General features: G+C 39.2%; 1 protein-coding gene across 1 annotated transcript; it reads right to left on the reverse strand.

Moving 5' to 3' along the window:
• Positions 1-23: 23 nt before the first annotated feature.
• On the reverse strand, positions 24-23063 carry AKIRIN2 (akirin 2). Its single transcript, XM_003404086.4, has 5 exons — positions 22235-23063; positions 5563-5706; positions 1708-1857; positions 633-704; positions 24-375 (listed from the first exon to the last, which is right to left on the reverse strand). Exons 1-5 carry the CDS (start codon positions 22467-22469, stop codon positions 365-367), a joined length of 612 nt encoding a protein of 203 aa, XP_003404134.2. The 5' UTR covers positions 22470-23063; the 3' UTR covers positions 24-364.
• Positions 23064-23283: the final 220 nt, after the last annotated feature.

Consider the following 23283-nt stretch of genomic DNA (forward strand, 5'->3'; position numbering starts at 1 on the left):
ATCACACTAACTTCAGTCTGAAGTGTCATTCTACAGTTTTATTTACACAACCAGTGAAAGGCATGTTCTAGAATACCAGCTTTAATCCTTTTCAAACATATCATTAATATAAGCAGCCAAATTGTAATGATATAGCAAATGAGGCCACTGGTATTAATACAGGTAGCAAAGGTCCACATCCGGGTGGTACTGACATCAAGGAAATTTCCAAAACCAGTTGCTACCTAAGAGTGGTTGCCACTGACAAAAGCTTGAAATAACCTGTATTCACAGAGGGGTATTGGCATTGCTGCATGTCATAATTGGGACCTCTTGCAACAACTCAACAAGGAACAAGGCAGCCCACAATTGCAGAAAACGTGATTCATGAAACATCTAAAGAGGGAAAAAAGACAATTAGTGCAAAGACCAGGCCAAAACTCAAATACATACCAAATCCTCATCCCCAATACTGCCCAAGGTATTTAAGTAACCAAAAATAAGCCTTGTGAATTCTGCTGCCTACTTCCTACATGACTTTTCTCAAAGACTTTGTTAAAATCTTTTTGGGTATGAAAACATTTATAATAAATGTCTTTTCCTTGAAAGACTGTCTTATTTCCAGTTTATATCTTCAAAAATGAAATACTTACAACTAGCAGGCTGTTCTCCGTATCGTCGCATTATTTGATCATGCGTAAACTTCACAAATGCGTCATATTGTTCTACAAATAAAAGTATATGTCAATTATATGATTTGTAAAATGCTTTCCCTAATATATTAGATCTAGACAAAGTCTGCAAATCCAAGATACACAGTGAAACAATTCTAAATTGGCACTTTAATCTGACATCACATAGCCTCAGTAATAATGTATCAAACGGAAAGAGTACAGTACTAGGTTTTAGTCCAAATCACTTATGCCCTTGGTGGGACTTAATTCCTAACCTATGAAAGGGCTTGAAATAAAAAGATAATCTTTCTGCTCTGAAATTCACTGAAAAAGTGGCAATTTACCATAATGAGAGCAAACAGGACAATGAAAGCTTAAGAAAATATACAACATTCAAAAACACCCACCTGTAACTTAATCAGGTGCCACAGAAAAAATTAGATTAAAAGGAAAATAAGCTGTAGAGCTAAGTAAGTTCTCTCGCCTATATTATGCACCTTGATTTAACTCCTTAATCTAAAAGCGTACATACCTATATCTAGTAAAATCCATGGCTTAAAATTAGAAAACTGAAACATTCTGGTTAAGTTACGATATATAATTTTATTTACTGTACTTTAAATGATCAAAAAAAAAATTTATTAATCCCAAACGCCAAATTATTATAAAACTCTAAAATTATGTATATAGTGCCAGTTAAATATTTAAATGTCTAGCTTGATGGCTAAATTATCACGGGAGATTGAAAGTCCAGAAATAAACAACCAATTTCAGGTAAACAGGTAAAATCTGTTTAGCACAAGGAACACTAAAAGAAAAATCTAGGTCACTAATACTGCTGCTGTTTTACATAGCTAGGTAATATTCTTTCTCAAGGTCACTAGAGCTATAAGAAAGTTCATTTCCCTTCTTGAACTGAAATTCTCTGGTTCTTAGAAAATATATTGTACCAGTGTATACAGACAGTACTCTAAATGACAGGACATACACACAGGAAGTAACACATTTCTTACCATGAGTTTCTGGGAAACTCTAAAATAAACTCATCTCATACCTGCAAGTTTTGTGTTCAATATTTCTTCATACTCTTCTCGAACTTTCTCTTCACGTTCTTTCAACAAACGTTCACAGATCATCCCAACCTGCCGCAGAGTGAATAAAGGCTGTTCTTTTTTTAATGGTGAGGATGATGCAGATGAAGTCCCTATACAACAAAAAAACAGCATGATTTAGAGCCATCATAGAAACAAATTTATTAACATCTTTTTAATAAAGAGTTGCTGTATGAGTCGGAATCAACCTGATGGCAATGGGTTTAATGTTCATACATAAAAAAGCATTTTCTATCAATTTTTACCACAGCATTTCCCAAGGAGTCTTAAAATACGTTTAAAGGAATAATTCTATCAGCTTGTGACTAGAAAAATCACACCAAAATGCAGCCAAAAAATAAGGGGAAAACTTACAGTCTAAAAGTAAGTAGAGAAATTTATAATTTTTGAACACATAACTTGTAACAAACGCTACACTGATGGGTCCCAGTACCAAACTTCCCAATTCCACTCTGGCAAATACCACGCCATAGTGTTTTCGTGACTAACTTCTCCTACAACAGAAATAAAGAACATCTCTGGTCTAAAGCTTAATGTTATTTGGTTCCAGATTAACAAATGATATTTACACCTGTGAGAAGACACTGCTATACTTTAAAGCCATAATATCCTAACAGCCCACAACAAACTAGGAATTATTCTACCACCATTTCACTGCAACACTCCCATTTCCCAAACCCTTAAAGGGGTTTTTTCTTCTCTAAAAAAAAAGGAAAATAGATAACATGTTAATAAAAGCTTTATGTTTAAAAAGAAGTTATAGAAGAATGTACAGCATGACCTCTGAAAACATTCTGGAATCGGGATACTCATTCCTTACTGAAGGATAATAATTGGTTCTTTAGGTTTCCAAACACAAAACCATTAACTTCCATTAAATTAACAACAATAGCATTTCTAATACTGGAAAAGTAAGCTTAAGCATTAAGTTGATAATGATAGGCTCAAAATTATATAGTCATATAACTACACTGTTAACATACTAAGAGTCCTAAGGCAACTAAACCCCAAAGCAGCTAGTGTTTGTCAATTTCATTAGTAAAGAAATTACCTTTTTATACCTACTAGAATTTTTTTTTTGATAGAACAATGTTTTGTGTTAATAACAAAAATTTAAAAATTTTAAGACACTAAGCAGAAATTTATGAGAAGGCGCATTTCTGTGATCTCTTGAAGGAACACTGAATTTTTATTTCTTAATTTGGTACTTTTTCTACTGAAGTTTTTGTGTTTAATTATACTAAGAGACCACTTTGTTAAAAAGAAAAAAAAAAGAAAATCCTGACAAAAATATACCTAACATACGACACTTATATTTTATGGTTAAGAGTTCCTAAAGATTATTAATCTAACGCCCACTTGGCATTATCAGATGGTGAAATACTCCATATAAAATAATGCTTTCGTCAGAAATGCATTCCTCTTCAAGTATTACTTAAGGCACTTTGTTTTAATTTTCCAAAATCATCATTCCCCACTTAAGAAACATTTGAAATTCATCTTTTTTGAGAAACTCAGGATTATGATCTTCATTGATTAGTACTGCTGCAATTTTTTACACACAAACCCATATGCACTAATTTACTATCAATGGTTTCTTCCTCGTGCTCTGTGTTATCTGCCTCTGGCATCCTCTATTCCTCTCCTTTGACTTGATCATTATAACCTGCCATGGCTAGGACCAGTTAACTATGCTTGTTAGAACTGTGTCTATCGAAGAATAAGGTGCATAGTACTACACAGCTACTAAAGCTATCTTTACTTTCAAATTCTCAGCTTAGTTGAGGTTGCCAGTCAATTGATCTTCTGTGAAGTAAACTGATTAATAAATGACAATGGTCTTGGTTTCTTGCTGATAGTCTTGTCTCCATTCTTACATGCCTTTACCATGTTTTACCCACTTGTATTTTGCCCCCAAAACGGCAGGAGTACTGTGGTAATTTTAGTTTTTGAATAATTTCATGTTTTCTAATCTAATTTTATTTGACTGTTTCATGGCCTTTGAATGATTTTTTTTGTTGTAGTTCAGGTAGGTTTTCCTAATGAGAAAGCAGGCAGGCAAGACAGGCAAGCAAAGGCTGTTGCTAGAATAATACTTTGCTGAGAACTTTACTAAAGGTAAGAACCACTTCTGATGGTCCTTTGTCAGCAAGAAGCTACTGCCTTAACTTTCCTTTGCCTTCACCTCAAACAGTCCTCAATTTTCCCTCCAACAAAAGGATATAAACAGAAACACGATTAAACACACACACACATCATTTTTAGGAATCCATAATAACAGGACAAGTATGTGAGGGTATGTACATGTACAAAGACTGCAGTATGGTTGGGTTTCTCTTATATGTGGCTTTTCTGGCCCTGGGTTTGTAGTTCTGGCAAAATGATTTGCTAGGCCACAATCTCACAAAGGGATTGATTAGTCTACTATGCAAATAGGGTGCATAAAACCACCCAATAGGATTAAGTGAACTTCTGGGAATTGGTCAATTACTGTGCAAATTAAGTGACTGTGCTCTACCAAGGGGACTGGTCAGTTCTACCATCCTGCTAGGCTTATAATAGTGCCAATCTCACAGAAGTAGATGAGGATCTCACTACCACGAAGAAGAGCCTGGAGTGGAGCATGTCCTTTGGAATCAGGGTCCCTGCACTGATAACCTCCTACATCCAGGAGACAAAGCTGTTAACATTGGAGACAGTGTGAGATAGCACAGGATGGCGGCAGCAGCGGCACTAGCAGTGGGAACCAGGAGACTAGCACAAGGTGGCAGCAGAGGGCTTGCCAAACCACAGAGTGAGAGACAGCTGACCGCCTTCAGGCAGGAGGCTTGCTGGCAGAATAGGGTGCCTTCAGGCACTTATTAGAAGAGTCAAAAGAGCTGCAACCCTTGCCCAAGTGGCACAGAGGCCAAGAGGAGGACCAGCAGCTGGCACAGCCGAGAGGAAGCTGAGAGCTGTCTTGGTTGGAAGCTGTCCTGATGGATGAATTCTATCCTGTCTCCTGAGTTGTAGCCTGTTACCTCCCTAATACACCACATAACCATGAGTATGGTCTGTAAGTTCTGTATAGCCATGGCAATGAATTATGGAATCCAACAGAGAGGCAGAAAGTGCTGTGGGAAAGAGGGCTGGTGCAGAAAGAGTAAAAAAGTTGACAGTGGAAGTATGTTTGACCACCACTTCACAGGAATCAGCTTTGTACCAATCTTGATTCTCATTCCCCCTCATGAATTTAGACTTTCTGATGACAGCAGATTACAGGGATATTTCTGCACATATTATAAATTTTGAGTCTATCAATAATGGATAGTTAAATAATTACGGTAAATCCACAGAATGGCATAATAGTCAGTTATGGCAAGATACACATGTCTAGGAAACCCTGGTGGCATAGTGGTTAAGGGCTACAGCTGCTAACCAAAGGGTCGGCAGTTCGAATCTGCCAGGTGCTCCTTGGAAACTCTATGGGGCAGTTCTAGTCTGTCCTATAGGTATAGGGTCGCTATGAATCGGAATCAACTCGACAGCACTGGGTTTGGTTTTTTTTTTTTTTTTTTTTACACCTGTGTCTAACAAAGAAGTACATGGCATACGGTTGACTTAAAAAAAAAAATGGAGGCTACAAATCATAGCATTTACAGAAAGTCCAATTTGGGAAAATTATATACGGGTATGTATTACTTGTGTAATATTTTTCTTAAGGGGTAGAGGCAGGAGCTAAAGAGACTAACGACAATTTGGATTACACATTCCCCATGCTAGTAACATTTCCTTTTACTTATTAAGTTTATTATTACCTGGTGAAGCTGGTCCACTTAGGAGAAATGCATGTGGCTGTGCATCAGATGTACAACATGGATCTGTCTGTTGGAAACTAGTTTCTAAGTGTCTTCTCTTCTGCATACGTTTATACTCTTGTTTTATATTGTACAGAATTTGTTCTAAAAGAAAAAAAGTTAAAATTTGGCAAGATAAAAACTTTCAAGACTGGGTTTCCAACAATTACTTAGTAGAACCAATCTATCCAAAAACATAAACAGAGGCACTCATTCAGAAACAGCACAGGCACACTACCTGGAATACAGCTATTTCAACGACATCCTTCTTCTTGAGCGCTGATTAGCAAAAAATAAACTTAAAAGGCTTTCGTTCAAAATAAAGGCCAGAGAGCCTGCGCACTACATATACATTTTACTCAGATTCTTAAGAGTCCCCAACTGAATTTTTATTTATTCATACACTAGAAACATTAGAATAGACTCTTCCATGCCCAGAGATAATTAAAAGGGATAAGACTGTCCATTCAAGCACAGATCAGTGAGAAGTGACAGCGTAGGCAGCAAAATGATACAGCAGACGGGAGCTAAAAAACATTATTATACATTAAATAGTCATGGCTATTAATGTGAAGCTCAACAGAGTTTAAGAATATTATAGCATTAACAGCTAAGAGTGGTTCTGAATCTTGGGGGTTGAGAGAAACCCACATAAAATGATACATAGCAGGTACCCAATAAAAAGATACACTACACTATCACCACAGTGCAATTATCATGGCCCGCAACCATCAAAAAGGGGGAAAAATTGTGTCCAATATATTCTTGAGGCCAGAATGAGTCATTCTGGCAAGATTTCTAACTCAAAAGAGTTACCATTTGACCTCTCCAGAAAATCCCTGCATGAGGCTTCCACTCTTCAATGAAGACCTTCTCACACCCACCGCCCCCCATAGTTTCTAAATTAATGTTATCCATCTGAAACTAAATCCCAGTAAGTTTACTAATCTCAATCCAAAGCAAGACCAAACAAATGAAACTTTAAGGTGGCAATAAAAAGATTTTCAGGTGTAACAGAGTATAGCTTTAATATTAGATTCTACAATAATCCTTAAGAAATGAAAACTCAAGTGAAGGCTAAAAAGACATGTAAAATGACAACAATCCTTTTCTAAATTTAATACTGGTGATTTTCTTAGGTATATACTTATTTTTTACCTGTTTTTTTCCTTAATTTATATTGCTCCCCTAGTAGAGAACCGCTCTAAGGACTTTTGAGAGATATATACTCTAAAGGGGCATCAAATCAGTCCCTTAAACATTTTATGTACTGTTACTTTAATGGCAGGAGAGCGGAGACACTAGGTGTAAAAGATCCAGTAAGACAGCATTTGTGTAAATTTTGTGTGTAAACAAACATATTTATATATACATGAATGTATGGTTTAAGTACAAAATCACACATTAGAATAACTCCAGGATGGTTGTGGGGGTATTTTAATTCGTTATTAAACATTAAAAAAAAAATGTTAACATTTGTTTAATATGGGTTATGGTCATTTTCAGTTCTTTTCTGTATTTGTAAATCCATAAACTTTTTAATATATAAGCAAAATTACTAATGTGAAATAAAAAGGCTCTCTACTGAGCTCTAAGCATCCCTTGATATAAATGGGCTTCCTAAGATTCACCAGAAGTGTCTTACAAAACTAGTGCAAAATTCTATACCAGCAGAACAGGCACAAATACCCGTACTTTTTTTAAAAGCAGAACTCTCTTCTATGGGAATATTCTAAAAAGTTACAAAGGCAAAGATATTTCTGCCTCTGGTAGACAACAAGCTTCACTGTTTTATCACTTTCTGTTCAAAGCTACCATCATCCTGATCAAAACTACCATTCAAAGCATCTTAAAGTTTATTCATAAGCAGAGGCTTCAAGAGGCACTAGCCCAGAGTGGAGCTCCGGTGGCACAGTGGTTAACAGTTCAGTTGCTAACCAACAGGTCGGCAGCTCAAATCCACCAGCTGCTTCTTGGAAACCCTATGGGGCAGTTCTACTCTGTCCTGTAAGGCCGCTACAAGTCAGAATCGACTTGACAGCAAAGGGTCTGGCTTTTTGGTTTCTGAGCCCAGAGTAACTTGACCTTAATAGCTATCCTTTGTGTGGCTTATGTACAGTTTTTGGTCACCACACAGCTGTTTCTCAGGTGACCTTAGTCTTCCTTTTGCTTAAAAAAAAAAAAAAAGTCAACTAAAGCACAATTAAGATGTATCAAAAGAATACTTTTTACAAAATTTGTTCATTTGACAGCCTCAACAGAAATCTATCTAATCCAGGATTAAGATATGGTAAAACTTTTTTAAATTTAGCTTTACAAACCTCCATACATCTGATACTTAGAGATATCACCAACAAGTTAAAGAATTTTAAGGTATAATTTACAAGCAAAAAAATTCGCCAATTCTAAATGCACAATTTACTATGTTTCAACAAGTTCATTTAGCCTTGGAACCGTAATACAGAACTTCTGATCACCCTAAAAAATTCTCTCATGTTCCTTTACAGCTGACTGCCCCCTCAATCTGCTGTCACTATATAATTCTGCCTTTTCTAGACTCTCATAAGAACAAAATCATACAGTGTAGTTCTTCAGTGTGACTTCCTTCACCACTCAGCAAAATGCGGTATGATGTTCCTTCATGATATTGCATGGAATCAGTAATTCATTCCTTCTTACTAACTGGATCCAACTGGAACCCAGTTGTAGGCAGCAGCATCCAATATCCACTGTATAGATATGCCACAATTTGTTTATCCATTCTCCTTCTGATGGACATTCAGACTGTTTCCAATTTGGGACTATTATGAATAAAACTGTTATAACATTCAAGTACAAGTCTTTGGGTGGAGATGTTTTCATTTCTCTTGTGTAAACACATGGTTTTACTTTGTAAGAAACTGCCAAACTTCCCAGAGTGGCCACACCAGCTTGCATTCTGACCAGCAATGTATGAGAGATCCAGCTGCTCCACATCTTTGCCAACACTTGATGTTGTCAGTTAAAGGGCTAAAGAATTTTGAGTGCTACTGCCTGCACTGCTTCTTACATATATTATGATGCAACTGTGTCATCTAAGCCTTACTGTGCCCTCAAATGCTCTAAAACTGGTAACATGTGATCAACAATGTTATGCAGTGAATGGCCCAATTTAACTTGGCCAAGATCTCCACAGCCAAGGAGCAAATAGCTATCTGCTAGCTACAAGTTCAATTTAATCTCAGTAAGGAGGTATAAAGTTTTAAAGCTGCTAACTCATGGCATTTCTCCAAATTCACGATTCCACAACTCACATTTCTAAGCTCAATCTAGATATCTTGCTTGCTTAAGTTTCTTTAATAACAGCTGGAAAGAGGTCAGAAACCCTGGTGGCATAGTGGTTAAGTGCTACGGCTGCTAACCAAAAGGTCGGCAGTTTGAATTGGCCAGGAACTCCTTGGAAACTCAATGGGACAGTTCTACTCCATCTTATGGGTCCCTATGAGTCAGAATCGACTCAATAACAACGGGACAGTCATGCGCCACATAACGTCTGTTTGGACAATGTCCGACCACAAAGATCCTTGGTCCCATAAGGTTATAATAAGAGTTCAGAAACCTCAATCGGAGAATGGGATGTAGCAGACGTAAACGGACACAGCAGACACAACAGCTTCCCATACATGTGTAATTCATTTCTCTTGTATACACACCAACTGTGCTGTCAGCCGTATAATGGTACAATACATATATAACCTATAATACATAGGTCTTGACAGTCAAACACCTACATTACTAGATTATGTACTGAACTTTCTATCGTTACTTTAATGTGAATTTTCCCTACTTATAAATAAAAAGTTTACCTAATAACAGTGTATTCTTCTACTCATAGGCAGCAGCATCCAATCTCATGTTCACACAACGTCCAAATCACTTAACGTCCTATTTCACAGAATGTATTGTGGACTTCAAGCAACTGAAGACTCTACTTAGATCTAACCATCAAACTACTAAGTAACATTATTCCAAATACCTGTAAAATCTGATATCGTGCTGCCAACACAATTTATGGTTCATTAAAACTAAGTCAAATAAAGCTTCACCTGCACACTATCGGCTGCATTCTCCAGTTTTAATCACCTGGTATTCCTATCTGCCTTATGAAGCACAGCCTGAATTTACAGCAATCAGTCACAGCAAAATACGCAGAGTTATCTTCATAGCAATCTACATCCTAAATGGCTGTATAGCCCTTTTTAAAACCCTACAACTATATTACTTTTGTACCGTGACATATAGCTAAGACTTTTTACCACCATACTAGGCAAAGTGAAAGTCAATTAAAAATCAGCAAATTCCATGACTCATGGCATTTTCATTCCCAAATCTAGAAAATGTCACTGAAATTGCTAATAAAGTTCTCCTGCTTAACAGGTAGGAGATATCAATGAGGCAGCACTTCATCCTTTGCAATATTAAAAACAAAACACTAGGTAAATGTGAAAAACACTAAGTAAATGTGAAAAGAAAAACTAGCTAGGGTGCAATATTAAGCCTACTCTCAACACCCCCCCTTATTATTTTTTTTACTCTTCTTGGTCGCCACTGATGACTTACGAAAACCTGGACACATAGAATATAGCCAACAACAGAAACAAGAGAAAGCAGTTGATGGCATAAAAAGTAGCATTTAATGAGGGCAGGAGGAACAGCATCAAGATGGGACTGAGAGCACAGGAAAGACCACGGAGTTTGAAGCAAAAGAAAATGTGTTAAAAACAGAACCATATCAAGAGTACATAACATGAGCTTTAAAAACTTGTGATATGTAAAACTAAACTTTTTCTCCAAATTCATAAAGCCTTGTCTTTTCCCTGCTGACATCATTACTAGATCAAATATTAAGTTTTTGTAAACAATTTTAAGTTTAGGTGCACAAGTATCACCTTATATGCCAATAAGACCATTCATTTCTATTATGGAGTATCTTTGAAAAAATGTAAAGTGAAAGTGCACCTAAACAGACAGACAATGGGATTAAAAAACAAATCTTCAAAGTCTGTCAACTCTAGGCAAGAACACCAATGATATGGGAAACCTATATATAATGAAGTACAGGAAACCGGCAGGAACTAAAGACCTAAAGTTAAGTAACTATTCCAAATAAAATAAAACAAATCTAAACCTCTAAACTACATAGCAGATACTGGTATATTTACTTTATAAATTAAAACACAATTGAGAGTTGCTCAGGAGATCCATCTTTGTAAATCAGCTGTTTTCCCAGGATCGTCTCTTCAGAAACTGAACAGGTCTTATGTTGTCCTTGGAAGAATCTTAAGGACAATTTTCTTCTCCAGGCAAGAGCTATCTGACTAAAAGGAATGAGATGATGTCATTTTCAATTCACTTTAAAATACCTGCTATATTAAAAGCAAAACTGGATCAAGAATCCATTAACAGGAGCTTTAAAAATTTGTGATATATAAAAGTAAACTTTTACTCCAAATCCATAAAGCCTTATTTATTTCTAAGTTGCCACTGATTACTTAAGAAAACCTGGACACAACGAATAACGTCAACAACAGAAACAAACATTTCTGGTCAGTAGCAAGTTCAGGTTCACTAGTTCCCATCTAAGTTTACATCACTCATTAATACTACCTGCCTGGAACCTGCTTAAAACACAAGACAGTCAAGGTACTCCTATAGTTTTAACTTGTATCTGAATTAACATGAATCCTAATATGCATAATACAGTTGCACAGTTATATAAATGTTAGGGTATTATCAACAATATTTTACAAGTCTCTGGCTTAGGTTCTAAATTTACACTTTATAAACACATTTCATGGTGTGAGAGGCATTCATTTATCTTCCCACAGGAAGAAGAAAAACTACAATCACTAGAGGCCAAATTCTACTATTCCACTGGTACAACAGTGACTGTCGATTAATTATTTGAAAAATAAATGACTCAATTTGTAAAACCCTGCAAGTTAAGTATACATTTTACAAATTAACTGCACAATGGGATCTCACTAATACAAGTTCAACAACTCTCTGTATCAACAGGTGGCTCCTCCCTGAGACCCAAGAAGTCTCAGTCCTCTAGTTTATATTACACTAGATTCTAAGGGGATACGTTACCCTGTTGCTTTTGTTTAGTTCTTTACTATCTGCTAGTTCCTTACTGTTTGTGAATAGCTTCTCAAATAGCTTACAATCTTGAAAAATACAGACTTAGTAAGACCAAGATAAAGCAGTAAATGGGGAGAGGAAGCGGAAATCGATCCAAAACCCAAAATGTGCATGCTGCACAAAACATGTGGTTCCAAAACTGAGGTACAGTTCCTATTCCAATCAGTCATGAACAAAAGGAAAGGTAAGGTTTGCTAGGATTGGGAAAGCCGACTGCCTACGAGGGACTCTAACATCAAAAAAAAAACCCCAACTCCAAAACAAAAAACAATCCAAGCCAACTGCCCTCAGTTGATTCTGACTCAAAGCAACTCTAGGGCAGTACAATCAAGCTGAAGAACAAACCTGTCTCCTTGTTAGGGTACCAAAAACACACATGCACGCAAAAGTTGAGCTACAGAATACAAATATGCACACAAAACCTGAGCTATAGCATACCAGGAAACCAGAGGGTGCAAACTGATGATTCACAGGCCAAATCGAGCCCACAGACATGTTTGGCCTGAACACTTTTTTTTTTTTTTTTAAAAACAACTGTGAATTTGTGGCCAACATTTCAAGTCAGGTGATTTTACATAAAAAGATTTCTGGCTGGTCTTAGAGGTGGGAAACTGGACCAATGTGGCAACACTGAGCTATATTCTCAAGTGGCAAAACTCAGCTGAAACTGCCTTTTGGGCATAAATTCTCTAGTGCTTCTAAAGCTTCAGTGCAAATGTGTGTTTAATAGTCTGTCAAGCATGTAACACTGCTAATAAAAAAGTTAAAAAAAAAAAAAAAGGCAACTTCAATGCACACAAATCTCCTGGGGGATCTTGTAGATTCTGATTCAGGAGACAGGGTGGAAGCAAAGATTCTGTATTTCTAACAAGTTCCCACATGATAGTGCTGATGCTGCTGGTCAGCAGCAAGTTGAGGTTCACTAGTCCCCACTAAGTTTTACATCATTCATTGATACTATTTGCCTGAAACTTACTGAAAATATTAACTCCCTTACCATGACAATTAAAAAAAAAGGGGGGGGGTGGCTGGTTAATTATTGGACATACCAGGAAATACAGGGCAGCAGAAGGCAGGCAGTAACAGTGAGGATTATTACAAGTACAGAAATATCTAAACTGATCTAAATTCATTTTGCCACCCTCACTTTAATGGCTTTTGTAGTTCTAAGTTAAACATCACTTCCTAGCAAGAAAATATTCTGCAAATTAATTTAACTTGACTGGACCTACTAAGAATCATTACATGACAGGAACATACATACATTTGATTCTTTCTAATACAGCCTTGGACTTGTTCAGATCACAAAGTCATCTGGCAATTGTATTTAAGGCCCTCACCTTTATCAACAGGTGGTCCTGAACTCCTAACTTACTGCTATCTACACTAAGGTATTTTACCCTCGCCAAGCTTGTTCCACCTACACCTACTCTGCACCATCTCAAATTCCCGTGATCCTTCTATCACTTTAAGAGTTTCTTAAGAGCTGTATCCTCCATAATAATTTCCGTATTACCCAAATCCAATTAAGTTCATTTCTCATAACACTTTTTTTTTAAAAAAATGAAATTCATGTTCATCAGTATGTGATTAGTGGTAAACAAATTCATTTGCTTCCCTATCATGTCTGCTTTAAAATAGTAATTAAGACCACCTCTCACACCAAGGGGTGCTGACTGGCAACTCAAGACATCTTTTGTTTATCCTATTTTTTAAATATAAATTAGTTGCAAACATTTAAAAATCAATAGATTTCGCAAAAACTCTGGTTTTCTGGTGTGTGTGTGAGGAGGGGGAAGCTACTGGGAAGATCTGACAATAAAAATTCTCCATGGTTGGAATTAAGAGTGGTCTGAACTAATGATATAAATTAGGGGGTCATCTGAAAGTGGAAACTGAAGTCAAAGGCTTGCATATAACTGCTTAACAAAAAAAAACCAAACCCAGTACCGTCAAGTCGATTCCGACTCATGGCGACCCTGTAGGACAGAGCAGAACTGCACCCGAGTTTCCAAGGAGCGCATGGCAGATTTGAACTGCTGACCTTTTGGTTAACTGCTTAAAAAAAAAGTATTAAATGAGGAGAGGCGTGGTGCTAAACCTAGAACTAAGGAACTCTTAAGTATAATGGCCAAGCGGAGACAGTAAAAGGAGCCAGAGAAGTAGAGGAAAACAGTGTTGTCACCAAAGAAAAAACGTTTTTTCAAAAAGAAGGGAGTGGTCAACAGTATGCATGCTACACTGAAAAACCAAACACATTGCCCTAGTTGATCCCAACTCATACCAATCCTATAGGACAGGGCAGAAATGCCCCCTTAGGGTTTTCAAGAGCCGGCCTTTTGGTTAGCAGTCGAGCTCTTAACCACTGCACCAACGAGGTCAAACAAGGTGAGGAGTGATTTGAGTGGCATGGAAGTCAGTGGTGACTTCACAAGAGCTATTTTGGAGGCACAAATACACTGGGAGTGAGCTGAGAACTGAAAAATGGAAGCAAACAGGCTACTGGAAAACTTTGGAGTTTGGTTTTTGAAACGAAAGAGTCCGGATAATAGCTGGACGAGAATGAGGGTGTTTCATTTACCTTATAATGAGAGGCCTGAGGATATTTAAAGGCCAAAGCAAAGATCCAGTTGAGAAAAAAAGGGAATAATCAAGAGACTAAGGTTTCTTCTGACAGAAGTAGGATCCCTAGAAAACTCCAGCTAAAAAGCACTGTGTAAACTGCTTTAGACACATTCCTGCGTGGTGCAAATGTTTAACCCACTCAGCCGCCAACGGAAAGATTAGAGTCCACCAAAAGGCGCCTCAAAACAAAAGTCTGGCAATCTACTTTCAAAAAAATCAGCCACTGAAAACCTGTGGTGCATAGTTTCACTCTGACACACATGAGGTTGCCATGAGTCAGAGTCAACTTCATGGCAAGTGGTTTTATTTTTTTGGTAAAGCAGGAAGCAAGGTTTATTCACTGAAAGGCAGAGGGCAGCAGGATTGCTGGGCAGTGCTAAAAAAAAAGTTCCATTTGAGGTTGCCCTACTGTGATGTCTCTAGCACTATGGGGCAGGAAGTACTTTTCATCCTTACAATTCTGGGAGGTAGGTACTACTATCATCATGTGCATATTTTTATAGATGAGGAAAATGAAATGGGTCTACACTTCAATATCTTCTTAAAGGTTACAAAGCTGGAACATGCCAGACCTCACAGCCTAACTTCAGGGCCCAAATCCTAGCACTACTTCCTTCTCCATTCTCCAGTACTGTGTAACTACACCCAGCCAATATTCCATCAAGTACCTAAAATTACAATAGATCACATAAGGGAAGCTAATTTTTAAAAATCAAGATTTCAGTCAAAAGAGAGGAATCACTACCATATAGCAATGGCACTTTCACACACTGAAACTTCAAAACCATTGTTGTCAAGAAGGTAGTAATGAAGATGAAACATAACCGTCATCCATTTAAAGGCCTGGAACGGAATGATCACTTACTATAACAGACCAAGTTATGACATAGCTTCAAAGTACATTCAAATTTTTACATAAGGGATGGTTCAAGAGACACTGCTTAAGACAGATCTTAGGATAGGCAACTATATCCAACCAGAATGTTTTGTTAGTGTTTTAAAAGTACAAAATTATTTTAAGTTGGTAGGTTAGCATTTCTACTCATGCACGACTAATTACAGTGCCAGCCTCTGATACAACGCATTATTTCATCTTGGGCCATGGATGGTTGTTACAGTGAGCATCTGGTTTCCCTGTTCTGTCATAGTAACCTAAAATCTCCCATACTTTTAACCAATTATAACTTAGAAAAGTTCTTCTTCCAGAGAATTAATACTTTAGCATTAGAAACAAGGCAATCCCCTATGAAGGCATAGCTCAGGAACAGTAATGTTTGAAAAACTGACTTTCCACAATTTTTCAAATTCTGCCACTCCTTTCTATTTCTCAACTGCTCATCAATTCCACAATACTATCTTATTTTTTAAAAAAGAAACAAAGGAAAGAAAGCACTCCACAGTCCCTCTCGCCAACCTTTCCCTTTAGTCTGTTGGAAGGAGTTTTCTAATAGCTAAGGAGAAAAAAATGTAGTAACGGAAGCGTTAATAAAATGAAAAGTGAATGCTAGACCAAAGTCAGGATGTATCATAGAATTAGAGTTTCAGAAACTTAGCCAGTACACAAGATTCAAGCCTCACCTAAAATCAATTTTTCTTTAACATTTCAAGGGTAGTAAAAGTATAAGCTAACCAGTAAACCAATTTCAACACTCAGGCTGCAAAAAGTGACAATAACGCTAATGTGGGAGGAATGTACGCAAGGAATTAAAGTAGGCATAGTAATCAAGCACCAAAGATTAAAATGTTTTCATTCAAGTTTAAACAGCAAAAAAGAAAATATCAGTAGTGGCTGCTCTATCAAACCCTTGAGAGCCTGTCTTATTCATGTTTTTTCCCCCTTCTGCCTGACTGGCACAGTATATGAAACACAAATGAGGTTCATAAAGATTTAAACAATGACTTCTACAGTTGAAATTTAGCTTTTAGTAAAGCTGAGAAAAGCTGGGTATATGAATAGACATGTTGTTAGATGCCATCGAGTCAGTTCCAACTGATAGCAACCCTCTATATGTACAATAGAATGGAACACTGCCTGATCCTAAAAACTAAGTCAAATCCCAAAAACTGTATTAAGAAAAAGATTGTAATTTTAATAAACATCAAAAAATTCTAAAGACTAGTACATTTCAGGATGCTCTGTCTATGACACCTGTGATATAAAAACTAATGACAAGATTTTTAAAGGGAGAAAGAAATTATATCCGAAGACAAACTAAAGGTATATCATGAGCTGCTTTTCTAGTGCCGGAAGGTTAAAAACCACTACCCGCCAACCAAAAAACCTACCATGCCAAGAAAGGTTACAAAATCTGGCAAAATATGCCCTAAATAAATAAATAAGCTCAGATCTGAACAAAGTGACAAACAGTAACATTTTTATTTACCTGTAAGAACTGCCTGCTCAATGTAGCTGCAGTATGATCTTATCACATGAGAACTCTGGTGTAACTTAAATCACTCAAATCCTTTAAAGATAAAAGATCGGACCTGAGGTCCAAACTCAACCCACTTTGCATTCTTCTTAACATAAGAGAAAGGAGACTCAAAAGCTTCGTTGCAAATAGTAAAAAAATACTCAGCACTGGGTTTCATGAATCTCTTTTACTCTCAACTTTTCAAAACAAGTGTTTCTATCACTGTGTCCTCCTGGGTCTATCTAAACACATAGGAAAACACCTGAGTAATACACATATTCTTTTTCCTATAAAGCCACTCAAGAATTGAAGTAGTTTACTATTCTTCCTTACATCTCAGGTTATGCCTCCAAAGCAACCATGGTGGCTAGTACTAGGCGTATCTAAAGAGGGACCAAACTCTGATGTAGCCATGTTACCCTATGTGTTTTTGTGCTCAAGTTAGGTTTTATTTTTCTACCTTCAAAATAAAATACCTCAATAATGAATACAGCTGCACTCTGCTTTAACAGCCATAAATTTACAGGGTTCTCAAACGCATAATTCATAGAACTATGAATTAACTGCAGCTACATAAGTAGTCCCAAATAAAATATCAGGTTTAAAATCCAATGTACAAAGACCATCAAAAACAGTCTATTTGCCAAACACACAGAGAAACTAGAAGCAGCTTAACAGCTATCTAAATACCCACAAAATATTAAAACACTTCTGGCTCAAAATAAACGGCATCTGAAGTGAGATTCTGCCTCCTCCAACAGACATCTCATTTGTTTTCCTAGAGCCATTTATACTTCATTTAAACCAGCTGGTGTCTCCGTTTGCAGGCATGCATCAATGTCTAGTGAACAATCTATGTTCCTGTAAACCCTTCCCCATTCACAAGCTGCAGTGTCCAATTTTAATGGCAAGCTTCCAGTAAATACAATGAGTTCTTAAAAGGAATTTTAACCCTTCAACTCTATTTTAAGGCAGACCAATTGCCAATGGTAAACCAGCTGCCCACTCATGGCGACCCCATGCATGTCAGAGTAGAACAGTGCTCCACAGGGTTTTTGATGGCTGATTTTTCAGAAGCAGATCACCAGGTCTTTCTTCCAAGAAGCCTCTAGTTAGACTCAAACCTCCAACCTTCAGATTAGCTGCTCAACAAGTTACCATTTTGGCAATACCCAGGACATAAACAATGCATATGAATGTACTTAGCAAACTCACAAACAGGTTAACATCTACAAGAAGCACTTCACTAGACCATTCGCTGTGTACTAATTATGAAAACAATGAACTGGATTTGATTGACAGTCTCCTATAATGTTGCATAATATTTTGGTTTTATCAAAATAACTTTGTCCTTGAGAATGTCATGACAATCTTTTGGCTAAACGGTAATATTCTGAGATTTTACAAAAACCAATCAAGACAGATAAACGCTTTCCGAATCTGTCAACTAACTTACCAAGATTAGTACTGGTGCAGCTACTAAAGGGTATTCATTTCCCCCACCACAGTCAATGCTTCTTTCCTCCCATACTTCCACTCTTCATCCACTTTTCCTCTTCCACATCCAGGGGTTTTATAAACCTCACTGCTGACACCCTACACCAGGGGTGAGCAAACTTTTTTTGTAAAGGGCCAGACAATAAATATTTGCACTTTGGGGCAATACAGTCTGTCACAACTACTCAACTCCGTTACAATAGCGTTAAAGCAGCCATGGACAATAAACCAAAAAACCCATTGCCGTGGGGTCGATTCTGACTCATAGCGACCCTAAAGGACAGAGCAGAACTGCACCATACGGTTTCCAAGGAGCGCCTGGTGGACTTGAACTGCCAACCTTTTGGCCAGCAGCCGTAGCTCTTAACCACTACACCACCAGGGTTTCCACCATGGACAATAAGCATGACTGTATCTCAATAAAACTTTATTTATGGACCCTGAAATTTGAATTTCACCAAAGTGTGTTCTTTTGATTCTTTTCCAATCATCTAAAAATGTAAAAATGTAAATAACATTATTAGCTCCTGGGCTGCACAAAAATAGGGCCGTAGTTTGCTGACCCTTGCCCTAGGCCCTGGAAAGTATTTCTGAAATAGCACCTCAAGCATTCCAAAGAAAGTCTAACAGGTGCAACGAAAGTCAGTTTGGGGTATGCTGCATATTCAGGCCCCCTAAAAAGGTCACAATGCTAATCAGCATAATAAAGTCTCCAAGTCTTGCAGTTAGGAAAGCTTAACAGCTGGGCCAGCCTTTTCCTTTTTCCTGATACTAAGTTGCAACAGTTTGAAAAATGTTGATTAAAACAAGAACAGTAATCAGGGCAAACTTTGTAATCGTCTTCTTGGAATGACTCAAATACTAACAGCTAGGGTTTAAAAGCTGTCTAAGTTCCTTACTAAAGAATATCTGACCAAAAAAACTTGAAATTACTAGCAAAGCTCCAACACGAAGTAACTACACCATCAGAAAACACCTGGCAAGCGTTCAGAGAACAAGAATGAAAGATAAATTATAAATACACTCTGAAAAAAAATCCACCTCAGTACTCTAGTTCTAATTTAGTCAAATTATACTTGAACTCACAGAAGAGCCCCTGCACAGCCTCAGCCAATCTCAACTTGGTGAGGCACCATCCACTTGGAAACCCTGGTTGCATAACAGTTAAGTGCTACCGCTAATAACCAAAGGGCGGGCAGTTCAAATCCACCAGGCGCTCCTTGGAAACTATGGAGCAGTTCTAACCTGCCGTATAGGGTTGCTATGAGTCAAGATCGACTCGACAGCAGTCGGTTCGGTTTTTTTGGACTGTCCACTTGCAACCCTTGCCATTTATTTCAGATCAGGATATATGGGTACCCAGGCCTGTAAAGTTTAAGAATCACCACTGCAAAAACAGGAATCTAAATATTAGATAGATGGGAAAATTGTTTCCAAGTCTGGTGACGTAACAACTGGGGAACTCTTTTATGCCTGCACAACACTGCAGCTCCCATTATAACAACATCATTACAAAACTAGACACGAGCATACCCAAAACCGGCCATGTGATCGCAAAGCCAAATTAAAAAACATTTAGAATGTCATTCAAACTCAGTTTAAAAAAAAAAAAATCAATTTTAACTGGTTTTCCCTTGTCAACTTTTTATGTTAGTATTCAAATTTGTTGAAATAGCCCAATAACTTTTAGCCAACTCAATAAAACTCAATTAGCATATGACTTCAGATTTCAGGATATGATCAAGCTTTAAAAACAGATGTCGAAAAGTACCTTGAAGAAGACATAACCAGTGTTTTGAAAATGAAAGTGAATTTGAATTAGCTGGCTTTAACAATTCCAACTGTTTTATTGTTAAAGTCCACTTAATCAATTGAAATATGTGAGATAACTCAGAGCCAACTGCATCAACCAATGCTACAAATATAAGGATCACAATTCTTTCGGAATAAGTTACCTTTAAAGTGGGGAAAATGGTACAGCTTCGGGCTGGCTTACCATATGCTCAAGACTGTTTCAGCACTGAAATATACTTTAACTCCCAAACCTAACACTGTATTAATTCACTCCCTTGAAGGAAATTTATTGCTGGTTAGCTTACAGCTCCCAAACCCAACACTGTATTAATTCACCCCCTTGAAGGAAATTTATTGCTGGTTAGCTACAGCTATTTTTAAATGGCCTTGATAGTTAAGTACAGATTCCATGATACCATTTCAACTGACACCATTTCACTAAAAAGACAAACTCTAAATGTAATGTTAAATACCAGCTCATCCTGAACACTGTGTTTCCTTTATGTTTTCAAGTAAAGTTTCACAATAAATCAGTGAATGCCTTTACACAAAAGATGATTTTGATATGATCATTAAATAAAATTACCTGTGAATTCAAGGCTCACTACCACTCTGAAACAGCATGCCCTTAAGTTAGACCAAATATTTAACAGCAAAAACGGAAGCCTGGGTATGTAAGCCCCCTCTCCCCAACCATCTGGAAAGGGAAATTAAAAACCTGACTTCAATACAATAAAATTTAAAACCAGTCAATTTCAAATTGAAGTTACCAAATACAGAGCTACATGCTGCCCACAGATTTTTGTTTGTTTTAAACTAAGGATAACGAGACATTTAAATCAAGCCATGAAAAAGGCTTTTTATCTAGGGTCATATTATTACCAAAGGCTCATATACAAAACCTTTGCGTGCTCCACACAAAGGAAACAGATTTACACTTCAAGTCCACAAAAGCCTATCCTAGGACTGTGCCAGGGGCACACAAGGGTTTCAAAGTACAGAAAAAATTGGGCATACACATGCTGTAGGGAGCAGCCAAAAGGCATTTCCCCATAGTCACTTTCAGAAAATGTTTCAACATGAAAAGAAAAAGTCCCTCGGAATGTGGGGTTCATTTATTACTCTCAATGCCTAGGCTTTTTTCTCCCAACATATTTTCTTAGGCAGAAATAAAGCATTTCCAACTAAAAGCAAATGCTCAGCCCGTGTTTCCAATACCATTTGCTTGTCATTAGAAGTTCAGTATTTCTCGGGGTCTAGACGTTTAGCAAAGAGCCCTAGTAGCGCAGTGGTTAAGCGCTTGGCGGCTAACTGAAAGGTCAGTGGTTCCAACACTCTAGACCAGGAGAAAGATGAGGCAGTCTGCTTCCGTCAAGATTCAGTCTTGGAAACCCTATGGGGCACTTATACTCCGTCCTACAGGGTCGCTATGAGTCGGAATCGACTCGACGGCAATGGTTTTGGTTTTGACATATTGTGTGGTCATATTACCGTACCCGGGAAACGCATTTTCTTTGTTGTTGACCCTGCTAGAGAAACAGGTCTTGACTCAACCAAAGTGGCGTTCTTGTGGGTGATTAATGACAGGCCTAGAACTCGCCCCAGTGACATCCATCCCCACCCCCCACCCCCTCTATACTAAAATCAGCCATGTCTGAACTGGAGGAGGGGCTGCCGCCTCGCCTCAAGCCCCCCACCCCGCCGTCCTAGCGTTAATAGCTGCAACCAATCGATTCAGGCAAGAAAGACGAGATTCGAGTGAAATGTGACTCCTCTCTCGCCTAAATTTATGAATAATATCGCCTTATCTGATCGTTTCCGCTGGGCCTCTGCCGACTACGGAAACACTCAATTCCAGTCATTCAGCCTAGAGAAAAGCATCGTCCTCTTCCCCACAGTACCGGCAGAACACGGTTCCTACCCGCCCCACCTCCCGACCCCCATGACATAAACCCATTTCTATTGTGTCTCTGTAGCTGGAGAAACAAATTAAAAGAAATGTGCTTGCCCGGCTACTTAGCTCAGGACACGCGGAACAGTCCGGAACCCCCACTTCAGCAGCCGCATCCCGCGGCCCCGGGACCCCGGTCCTCTCCCCTACCCCGGCGGCCAGGACCCACCTGTAGTGAGGCGAGAGGAGACATCGCCGAAGGGGGACGGCTCCATTCGGTGATACTTCTGCGGCGAGGCAGCGGCGGCCGAGAAGGAGGCGGCTGTGGCCGCTGCCGCCGCCGACGGAGAGGCAGCGGCCGAGGTGGGCGCCGACAACGGTGCACATCGCCTCCGCTTTGGGGACGCCGGGCTCAGCAGTGGGTCGAAATCAAGAGTCCTTTTCAGAGTGGCTCCGCACGCCATGGCCGGGGGCAGCGAAGGCGCCGGGCTCGGGTGGGGTCGGGAAGGGGTGACGGGAGGGGGGGAGGCAGAGGAAGGGAAGGGGGAACGCGGGGTCTGAGAAAGCCTAACCAACGGGTTCACAGAGAGAAAGGCTGATCGCCGAACGCCGGCTGAGGAGAAGAGAGCCGCCGCCGCCGCCGCCGCCTCCGCGGCAGGGCAGTGGCCGGGGCCGACAGGGGCAGGAGCGAGAGGGGCGGTGGCGGCGGCTCACGCCAGCCGCGTCAGGGGGGGCTCTTCCGCCTCCTCAGGCGCGGCTCCCCGGGGAGAGGCTCTGGCCGCCCCCACCGTCCGTGCGAGCTTTGCGCCGCGCCTGAGGCGCTCCCGCGATGAGACTGGCTCCCTTCGGAAGTCGATAACAACCCCGAGAAGTGTGAGGCTTGAACGCGGCTCCTAAAGTCCCCGACTAGGGTCAGTAGCTTGCGAGCGGCGGTCGATGCGGAGGGATTACGAGGTGAGGCGGCTTCAGGAGCTCAAACGAACACGTCCAGCCGCTTTCCCCTCCACTGTATGACTCTTCCACCCGCCGCCGGCCCCAATATGGCGTCAACAACAACGCCGCCGATTCAAATCCTGCGGCCTCAAGGCGCGTGCGCGTAAGGGAGGTGCCACCCCCTCCCCTTAGGGTGTCTTATGGGAGTTGTAGTTTTTCTCCGTGAGAAAGACTCGGCCCGAAAGGCGGTGAGATACCTTCGGACAAACTACGACTCCCGTCTTGCAAGACGGGAGAGTCCGAGTTCCGGGTTGGATTTAAATCCCCCTTACACAGCTTGAATGT

This window comes from Loxodonta africana, chromosome 1, assembly GCF_030014295.1.
Source record: "Loxodonta africana isolate mLoxAfr1 chromosome 1, mLoxAfr1.hap2, whole genome shotgun sequence".
Classification (NCBI taxonomy): Eukaryota; Metazoa; Chordata; class Mammalia; order Proboscidea; family Elephantidae; genus Loxodonta; species Loxodonta africana.